General features: G+C 45.9%; 1 protein-coding gene across 1 annotated transcript; it reads left to right on the top strand.

Moving 5' to 3' along the window:
• The first annotated feature begins 32 nt into the window (after positions 1-32).
• Positions 33-10251, top strand: tm7sf2 (transmembrane 7 superfamily member 2). Its single transcript, XM_017725734.2, has 11 exons — positions 33-786; positions 1682-1818; positions 2122-2318; positions 2551-2605; positions 4468-4662; positions 5277-5380; positions 6594-6713; positions 6933-7101; positions 7336-7416; positions 8198-8320; positions 8434-10251. The coding sequence occupies exons 2-11, from the start codon at positions 1758-1760 to the stop codon at positions 8592-8594; spliced, it is 1266 nt and encodes a 421-aa protein (XP_017581223.1). The 5' UTR covers positions 33-786; positions 1682-1757; the 3' UTR covers positions 8595-10251.
• Positions 10252-10262: the final 11 nt, after the last annotated feature.

Genomic DNA, 10262 nt, shown 5'->3' with positions numbered 1-10262 from the left:
GGGGGGGGGGGGGTGTTGGGGGTGCACAGACTCTTACATGTGAGAAGGAAGCAGCTGGTTCTCTGGATTAAGAGAACCTGTAAACGTGAAGAGCTGAGTGTCTGTTACTCTGCAGTACACAAGCCGAGTCAGTGAGTCAGAGTGATTATTTGAAATCTGTCCTGTAATTATTGATCACATCACTGATTGGTTTTAATGAGTGTGAGGTAGCGCGGCTGTGTGAAGTGATCAGAGGAGCGGTGTAATTGTAATTAGTCTAATCAGAGCGGAATAATCGGAATAAATCAGATTGAAGCTCCGAGTCTGTTTGTTTCACTGAATAAAATTAATCTGAATCGAATCCGCTGTTTGTGAATCGGGTGAAACGGTCAGAAGTGAATCATTTGTGATTCAGATGTGACGCAGGTGTTCGCGCGTGTGCCGGTGAGTTGGGGGCGGGGCCTCGGAGCTGCAGTACCCAATAGGAGCGTGGTAAACAGACCTCCAGCCCATCGCGTGCCTCAGGGCGCTCCCCTATTGGCTAGGGGCGGGACCTCCTGCCTACTCTGCGCTCTGATTGGTTGTCCGGCTGCCTTTCCACGCTCTTCTGATGACGGTGCTGAGCGCTGATTGGTCAGACACGAGGCAGTGTGCGGCGCGAAGGGCTGCGCATGCGCGTCACCCTGCATCACTGAAAGCAGCGAATCCGCACAGAGAGTTTAATTCTGAGACTAACAGTGAGTGACAGCGGAGACTGAGACTGATACCGGATCAATACTGAGACTGATTCCGGGCTTCAGGCAGAAGGTGAGAGTTTAATATTAATGCTGTATTAAGGGTTAATAACAGCGCTATAACAGGGTTGATATCATTAATATTTAAGTTTAAAGTGTTTTTGTTTTGGTCTTTGATCTGTTTACCGGACAAACACCTGCGCGTGCTGCTGTGTTCACCTGTATTTCGCGCGTGAAAATGTTTCTCTACGTGCAGCTTCACAATACCGTTTACTGTGAGAAAGTTTGTGCACCCCGATCAAATGACACGTTCTGCCAATGTTTAATTGCAAATTTAACACCATCTACATTATTTATTTATGTATTTATTTACTGACAAGGTTTGTTTATTTTTATTTACTTTGTTATTCATTCATTTACTAATTCACCTGTTGTTCATTGGCTGGATGTATAATTTTGTGAAAAACATTAATAAAACATAAAAGTGTGTGCAGTGAATTATATTGGTGATTGTAAATTATGAAAATTGTTCAACAGAGATGTTGCATTTGAGGCTGTGCATGTGAGCTCTGTTAACCTGTTTTTGTCTATATTTACCCTTGTTTACCTGTGTTCACCTGTATTTACCTGTGTTTACCTGTGTTAACCTGTGTTTATTTGTATATACCTGCGTTTACCTGTGTTAAGTTATTAAGTGATACTTTTTTGATACCACAACCACCTCCGCATTTAACCCATCCGTGAAGTGAAACACCACATACACACTAGGGGGCAGTGAGCACACCTGCCCGGAGCGGTGGGCAGCCCTATCCATGGCGCCCGGGGAGCATTTGGGGGTTAGGTGTCTTGCTCAAGGACACCTCAGTCATGGACTGTCGGCCCTGGGGATCGAACCGGCAACCTTCCGGTAACATCCAGCCCACGACTGCGCCCAAACCTGTATTCACCTGTATTCACCTGTGTTTTAGGTGGATTGAGCTGCAGGTGTGGGCACTGAAGGACAGGAGTGACCGTTAGATCAGATTCCGATCTCTGAGCTGCAGAATGAAACTCAACAAACACAAACCAGCCCAACACACAGAGATGGAGTTCGGAGGAGCTCTGGGTAAAACTCACCCGTTCGTGTTTAGAGGCTCTAATCAGAGCGGTGTCTTATACACGGCGCTGCTCTGGTTATTAACTGTGTTTTTGACAGTAATATAAATGATAAGTATAAAACATTAGAATAAACACGCAGTATAAATTACTGGGTGGTAACTGTTAATACCGAGCTTCCTGTAAAAGGGCGTAAATGGTTAAACTAACACATTAACATAAAAATGAACTTTCCTTATAAATAACATCTTATTAATGAAAGTAACTCTGACTAAATCTGACTCTGATTCTGACTCCGACTCTGTGTGTACAGGTGCGGCGTGTATACCTGTGTTCCTCCCTCTGACGGTTCTGTACCTGCTGAGCGTGTGTCGGACTCCAGGTGGCGCTCTGTTGCAGTGGCCCCCTCCTCTCCCCCACTCCACTTTTCTGTGGGACCCGGTCGCTGCTGCCATTATGGTCGGCTGGATCAGCCTGCAGAGTGCCCTCTACCTGCTGCCCATGGGAAAGGTGAGCTTACCTGAGAACCCTCAGTGTAACATTTAGTGGACATTTAGTGGAAGCACAAGGTGGGTGTTTCTAATAAAGTGGCCAGCTAGTGGAAGCACAAGGTGGGTGTTTCTAATAAAGTGGCCAGTTAGTGGAAGCACAAGGTGGGTGTTTCTAATAAAGTGGCCAGTGCAGAAGTATAAAACATGACTTGCTTCTAGTTCCACACTGTCATGTTCTCACCTGTGTGCAGGTGTCCGAGGGGCTGGTTCTGAGAGACGGATCCAAACTGAAATATCCGATCAACGGTAACATTTGTGCCCACTTTCAGTCTCACACACAGCACTTTGAACATTAATAATGTTATTAATATTATTAATGATTATTAATGCAGTGATATTTAAATGCAGCGTTTCTCTGATCTGAGTTTAAACTCATACGTTCTCTGTGTTCTAACACTGCAGGGTTCCACACCCTTCTCTGTGTCTGTGTTACAGTCGTTACTGACCTTCAGTTCTGCTGTTTGAGCAGTTTAACCCAAATCAGCCCAAAGTCCAAACTCCACTCTGACCGTCACTCTGTCCCTCTCAGGCCCACTACAGGCTGACCTCAGTCATTATGTAATACAGTAGATTTGCATATTCAAGTGATCTGATTTAAATAGTGCTTTGATCTGTAGATTCCTGACTGACCACTGCAGAGTTCCACACACTGTTCAATGTTCTCTCTGTGTTCTAACACTGCAGAGTTCCACACACTGTTCAACGTTCTCTCTGTGTTCTAACACTGCAGGGTTCCACACACTGTTCAACGTTCTCTCTGTGTTCTAACACTGCAGGGTTCCACACACCTTTTAATGTTCTCTCTGTGTTGTAACACTGCAGGGTTCCACACACTGTTCAACGTTCTCTCTGTGTTCTAACACTGCAGTGTTCCACACACTGTTTAATGTTCTCTCTGTGTTGTAACACTGCAGGGTTCCACACACTGTTCAACGTTCTCTCTGTGTCCTAACACTGCAAGGTTCCACACACTGTTCAATGTTCTCTCTGTGTTCTAACACTGCAGGGTTACACACACTGTTCAACGTTCTCTCTGTGTTCTAACACTGCAGGGTTCCACACACTGTTCAACGTTCTCTCTGTGTCCTAACACTGCAGGGTTCCACACACTGTTCAACGTTCTCTCTGTGTTCTAACACTGCAGAGTTCCACACACTGTTCAACGTTCTCTCTGTGTTCTAACTGCAGGGTTCCACACACTGTTCAACGTTCTCTCTGTGTTCTAACACTGCAGAGTTCCACACACTGTTCAATGTTCTCTCTGTGTTCTAACACTGCAGGGTTCCACACACTGTTCAACGTTCTCTCTGTGTCCTAACACTGCAGGGTTCCACACACTGTTCAACGTTCTCTCTGTGTTGTAACACTGCAGGGTTCCACACACTGTTCAACATTCTTTCTGAGTCCTAACACTGCAGGGTTCCACACACTGTTCAACGTGCTCTCTGTGTCCTAACACTGCAGGGTTCCACACACTGTTCAACGTGCTCTCTGTGTCCTAACACTGCAGGGTTCCACACACTGTTCAGTGTTCTCTCTGTGTCCTAACACTGCAGGGTTCCACATACTGTTCAACATTCTCTCTGTGTGCTAAGACTGCAGGGTTCCACACACTGTTCAACATTCTCTCTGTGTCCTAACACTGCAGGGTTCCACACACTGTTCAACGTTCTCTCTGTGTCCTAACACTGCAGGGTTCCACACACTGTTCAACGTTCTCTCTGTGTTGTAACACTGCAGGGTTCCACACACTGTTCAACATTCTTTCTGAGTCCTAACACTGCAGGGTTCCACACACTGTTCAACGTGCTCTCTGTGTCCTAACACTGCAGGGTTCCACACACTGTTCAACGTGCTCTCTGTGTCCTAACACTGCAGGGTTCCACACACTGTTCAGTGTTCTCTCTGTGTCCTAACACTGCAGGGTTCCACACACTGTTCAACATTCTCTCTGTGACCTAACACTGCAGGGTTCCACATGCTGTTTAAAGTTCTGTCTGTGTTCTAATACTGCAGGGTTCCACACAATGTTCAACGTGCTCTCTGTGTTCTAACGCTACAGGGTTCCACATGCTGTTTAAGGTTCTGTCTGTGTTTTAATGCTGCAGGGTTCCACGCGCTGTGCATGACAGCGGTTCTGCTGGCTGTGTGTGTGTGTTTGGGGATGCCGCTCGGTTACCTGTTTGATCTGGTGCTGCCGTTAGCGGTGTGCGCGATCGGCGTGTCGTACCTGCTGGCGCTGTACCTGTATATCCGTTCTTTCTGGGCTCCTGCACACCAGCTTGCACTCGGAGGGAACACAGGTCAGTCGTTCAGTCACTCAGACACACTACAGCGCTACAAACATGGCATTGATAATCGCTGTATACACACAGGTCAGGTAAGGGTCGGGGACACACCAGGTCTGCCACACCTCCAAGAGTGGAGGGCAAATTCTTTGGTTCTTAAAGGATAAATAATTGATCTCCAGAGTGTTTGTGTTGACACTGTACTGCCAGGAGGCTGTGGGTTTGATCGGTGATGCCACAGCCATCCATCGGTGCGATGCAGGCCCACGTGGGCATCTGTTAGCTGACCTCAGAAAATCAGGTCACAGGTGACCTGGACACAGAACTGGGAAGAGAATAAAGGAATGTCGCTGAGACGTGGAGTACAGTGCGTCTGAGGAAGCACAGTAATAAGATAATGACTTCATTTATAACTCAAATATAATAATTATGAAGTATTATAAGTATTATATAGAATAATATGTACTGTAGTAAAATAAACATGTGAAGATTCTTTGGCGCGTGTAAAACTGCGCTTTGTATGGTGAATTATTGTGTTTCTGTGTTTATATTGTGTTGTTGTGTCCAGTGAGTTTTGCTCTGTAAACTCGTTTATTGACCGTCTGTCCGTCTGGTTTTGTGTTTTTAAGGAAATCCTCTGTATGATTTCTTTATTGGTCGGGAGTTGAACCCTCGAATCGGCTCGTTTGATCTGAAGTTCTTCTGTGAGCTGAGACCGGGCTTAATCGGCTGGGTGAGCAGTAGGATTATAATGTATAGATACATAACATACATAACGTACAGATACACGATGTAGCCAAAAGTTTGTGGACATTATTAGGCCACCGAGTGTCTATCCACTGTTACATCACCCACTGCAGAGTTCCAAACTGCCTCTGGAAGCAACATTAGCACAAAAACTGAGCATCAGGACCTTCATGAAATGGGTTTCTATGGCTGAGCAGCTGCACACAAGGCTAAGATCACCATGCGCAGTGCCAAGCGTCGACTGGAGGGGTGTAAAGCACCACCACTAGACTCTGGAGTAGTGGAACCGTGTTCTCTGGAGTGATGCATCTTCTGTATCTGTCAGTCTGATGATGAATCTGGGTTTGGTGGATGTCAGGAGAACGTTACCTACCGGAGCACAGAGCCAGCTGTAGAGTTTGGTGGAGGAGGGATGATGGGCTGGGTTGTTTTTCAGGGTTTGGGCTCTCAGTTCCAGTGAAGGGTGATGTTGATGCTACAGCACAAAGACACTGTACACAGTTAAGCTTCCAGCTTTTTGTCAGCAGTTTGGGGAAGAGCCTTTCCTGTTCCAGCAGGACTGAGCCCCAAAGCAGCTCCATAAAGACATGGAGTGACCATTTTGGAGTGGAGGAACTCCAGTGGCCTCACAGAGCCCTGAGCTCAACCCCACTAAACACCTCTGGGATGAACACATCAGTTTCTGACCTCACAAATGCTCTTCTGGATGAATGGACACAAATTCCCAGAAGAGTGGAAGCTGTTACAGCTACAAAAGGCGGTGACTCCATAATAATGCCTGCGCATTTAAAATGGGACGTCCAACAAGTTCATATATGTGTGATGGTCAGGCGTCCACATATCTTTGGCCATATAGTGCACATAGATCATACAGATATGTAACAAGCAGATGTGTGATGTTGGATAAATAACATGCAAATACACAACACATAGATATATAAGATGAAGATATATAAAATACAGATATATAATAATGGTTATAATTAGAAGTCCAGTAACCACAGCGCAGCTAACAGTGCATTACAGATCTGCATTTACAGTGTATAGCAGACGCTCTAACTCACACTAAGGGTAAAATCTGTTCTAGTGGTATCAATGAGATTTAAATGTTAAGCATGTATTTTACTGTGTTGTTATTACTGTGATATTATTATTATTATTATTATTATTATTATTATTATTATTATTATTGTGTTCAGGTGGTGCTAAACGCAGCGATGCTGATGAAGGAGGTGGAACTCAGAGGGTCTTCATCTCTGGCCATGCTGCTGGTTAACGGCTTCCAGCTGTTGTATGTGACGGACGCTCTTTGGAACGAGGTGAGGGTCAGAGAACCGTACAGTACAGTAGAATTCAGAGTGAACAGCTACACAGAGAGTTAGTGAAGATTTACAGAGGATGTTTATCTGATAAGGAAGAAATGAAAGAGGCTGATCTCGGACTGTTTTCCTCACAAACACTAAAGGTGAGGTGAAGCTGATGCTCCCAAACTGTGGAACACACCCAAACATAAATATGCTTTATTTTTGGCTGTTCAGGAGGCCGTGTTGACCACCATGGACATCGTGCACGATGGGTTCGGGTTCATGTTGGCGTTTGGAGATTTGGCGTGGGTGCCCTTCACGTACGGACTGCAGGCCATGTTCCTGGTCATCCATCCGCAGACTCTCAGTCCACTCAGCGCGCTCGGAATCATACTTCTGAACGGTGATCCCACCATTCCCATTCAAACTTTAGTTTGCAGCGATTTTTTTCTGATAACTGGCTCTGAAGGTACTGTGATTGTGGCTGGAGAGAGCAGCACGTTTAACCAGAGGCTGTTTACATACAGCAGCAACTGATACAGCAGTATCAGTAATCAGTGTCTGTGTAACATGATAATTAGTGGATGATATATCAGTATAAACCTGCTGAATCTGTTATGTCTTCCCTGCATTTCAGGAGTCGGATATTCTATCTTCCGTAAGTCTAATTCTCAGAAGAACCAGTTCAGGAGAGACCCGGCACACAAAAGCATCGCACGTGAGTTAAAAACACTCTCAGTTTGAACTCATTACACTGTAATTAACATCAAAAAGACTGATGTTTACTCTTTGTTGGGATACATTAGCATGACAACTTACACTGCATGTGTAACCAATCAGTCAGCCTTCTGACCAATCAGAGTCAGCCTTCTGACCAGTCAGAAACAGCCTCCTGACCAATCAGAAACAGCCTTCTGACCAATCAGAAACAGCCTTCTGACCGATCAGAGACAGCTTTCTGACCAATCAGAATCAGCCCTCTGACCAATCAGAGTCAGCCTTCTGACCAATCAGAGACAGCGATCTGACCAGTCAGAGTCAGCCTTCTGACCAATCAGAAACAGCCTATTGACCAATCAGAGACAGCCTTCAGACCAATCAGAAACAGCCTTCTGACCAGAGTCAGCCTTCTGACCGATCAGAGACAGCCTTCTGACCGATCAGAGACAGCTTTCTGACCAATCAGAGTCAGCCTTCTGACCAATCAGAGACAGCGTTCTGACCAATCAGAGACAGCCTTCTCACCAATCAGAGACAGCCTTCTGACCAATCAGAAACAGCCTACTGACCAATCAGAGACAGCCTTCTGACCAGAATCAGCCTACTGACCAATCAGAAACAGCCTACTGACCAGAGCCAGCCTTCTGACTGATCAGAGACAGCCTTCTGACCAATCAGAAACAGCCTTCTGACCAGAGCCAGCCTTCTGACCAATCAGAGACAGCGTTCTGACCAATCAGAGACAGCCTTCTGATGTCTGACAGCTTCTTTGTTTACAGATTTGGAGACTATCGCCACGGCAACAGGAAAGCGTCTGTTAGTGTCCGGCTGGTGGGGCTTCGTCAGACACCCGAATTACCTGGGGGACATCCTGATGGCGCTGGCCTGGTCGCTGCCCTGCGGTGAGGACACTCGTAAAGAGGGTTTAGCCAAAGATCTAATTATCCTGTTTCTGCTGTGCTTCAGCCGAATCTCCAGACTCCATCAGCATCATCTCTGCGTTTCTGTCCTGCAGGTGTTTCTCACCTTCTGCCATATTTCTATGTCGTTTATTTTTCCATCCTGCTGGTCCATCGGGAGGCGCGAGACGAGCGGCAATGCAGAGCCAAATACGGCCTGGCCTGGGACACCTACTGCAGACGGGTTCCCTACAGGATCATCCCCTACATCTACTGACCACACCTGGACCATCATCTACAGCTACTGACCACACCTGGACCATCCCCTACATCTACTGACCACACCTGGACCATCATCTACAGCTATTGACCACACCTGGACCATTCCCTACATCTACTGACCATACCTGGACCATCCCCTACATCTACTGACCATACCTGGACCATCATCTACATCTACTGACCACACCTGGACCATCCCCTACATCTACTGACCACACCTGGACCATCATCTACATCTACTGACCACACCTGGACCATCTCCTACATCTACTGACCACACCTGGACCATCATCTACAGCTACTGACCACACCTGGACCATCCCCTACATCTACTGACCATACCTGGACCATCATCTACAGCTACTTACCACACCTGGACCATCCCCTATATCTACTGACCACAACTGGACCATCATCTACAGTTACTTACCACACCTGGACCATCATCTACAGCTACTGACCACATCTGGACCAACATCTACAGCTACTGACCACACCTGGACCATCATCTAAATCTACTGACCACACCTGGACCATCACCTACATCTACTGACCACACACTGGACAGTCCAGTCCACATTACTGATGTGAATGTAGACTAAGCCCAGGTCTAAACGTGGCTGGTTTAGGTGTCTGTTTTTAAGGGTTCCTCACTCTGGACACCAAACCAGCTTTAAAGAACAGTGAAAGAACTTAAATGTTGCCGTTTTATATGTAAATCAGGTCAGATATGATTGACTGTGCTGTGTAGTTTATACTGTAACACTGTCGACTTCTGTAACCTCATCTTCTCTCACCTGTGCTTTTAACTGTCGCCTCCTGCAGCTCCTGCAGCTCAGAGTTCTCCTGCTCAGGAGTTCCTTACTGACCCGCTCAGTGTGATCAGCTGTGAACACTTAATCAGCGGTCACCTACATCTACTGCCCACCACAGTCCATCACATCTGCTGGATCAGGTTCTCCTTAAGGAGGAGCAGCACGTTAGACGCAGTCCGTGAATGATGGGAGGCGTATTTTAAATGTGCATGAACTGCTCTTCCTGTTATTGAGTTCATTCACTCAGAGATATTAATAATCAGAAATATTAATAATATATTTTAATAATATCAAAATATTACCAGACAAGATCCAGAACTGACGGAGGAAGAAACAGGAAAAAGTCCTCCTTAGAAAATTCGATAACTGAGGGGTGACGGACGAGGATGAGGAGCAGCGGCAGCGCTGAGAGAAGTTTAGACCATCGGTTTTCAGGAAAAACACACGTTCTTTGAATTATTCTTAAGAAACCCTTGTGAAGTGACCCTGTGAAGTCCCACAACGGGGAAATTTGAGGCCCCAGTGAGGAAAGAAAATCAGAGAATTCTTACGATGTTTTTTTGAAGAACAAATTCTCGTAACTTTTTTCTCAAGAATGAAATTAAAAGCACATTTACGAAGATTCCCCTTCTTAAGACACTGTCGTGGATCCGGACGCTGGTTCTTTTTCTAACATTCCGCTCTGCAGCTTTTCTGACTCTCCTGTTCTCTTAATGAGAACCTGCTCTGCCATAAATTCACTGTATGGTGGTGATTACAGTCTCAGCTGGTCCTGAAAACAAACGGTACCTCAGATTTTAGGAGAACTTGCTCAGTAAATTACGCAAATCATACAAATATTTTGTAGA

Source organism: Pygocentrus nattereri, chromosome 18 (assembly GCF_015220715.1).
Source record: "Pygocentrus nattereri isolate fPygNat1 chromosome 18, fPygNat1.pri, whole genome shotgun sequence".
Lineage (NCBI taxonomy): Eukaryota > Metazoa > Chordata > Actinopteri > Characiformes > Serrasalmidae > Pygocentrus > Pygocentrus nattereri.
This window is presented reverse-complemented; position numbering and strand designations above follow the sequence as displayed.

Bases quoted from the DNA above. Each gene is read 5' to 3' on its own strand.
- tm7sf2 (XM_017725734.2), top strand. From the start codon at position 1,758: ATGAAACTCAACAAACACAAACCAGCCCAACACACAGAGATGGAGTTC. The intron at 1,819-2,121 runs GTAAAACTCACC...CTGTGTGTACAG, and splicing joins GGAGTTCGGAGGAGCTCTGG to GTGCGGCGTGTATACCTGTG. The intron at 8,321-8,433 runs GTGAGGACACTC...TCTGTCCTGCAG, and splicing joins GGCCTGGTCGCTGCCCTGCG to GTGTTTCTCACCTTCTGCCA.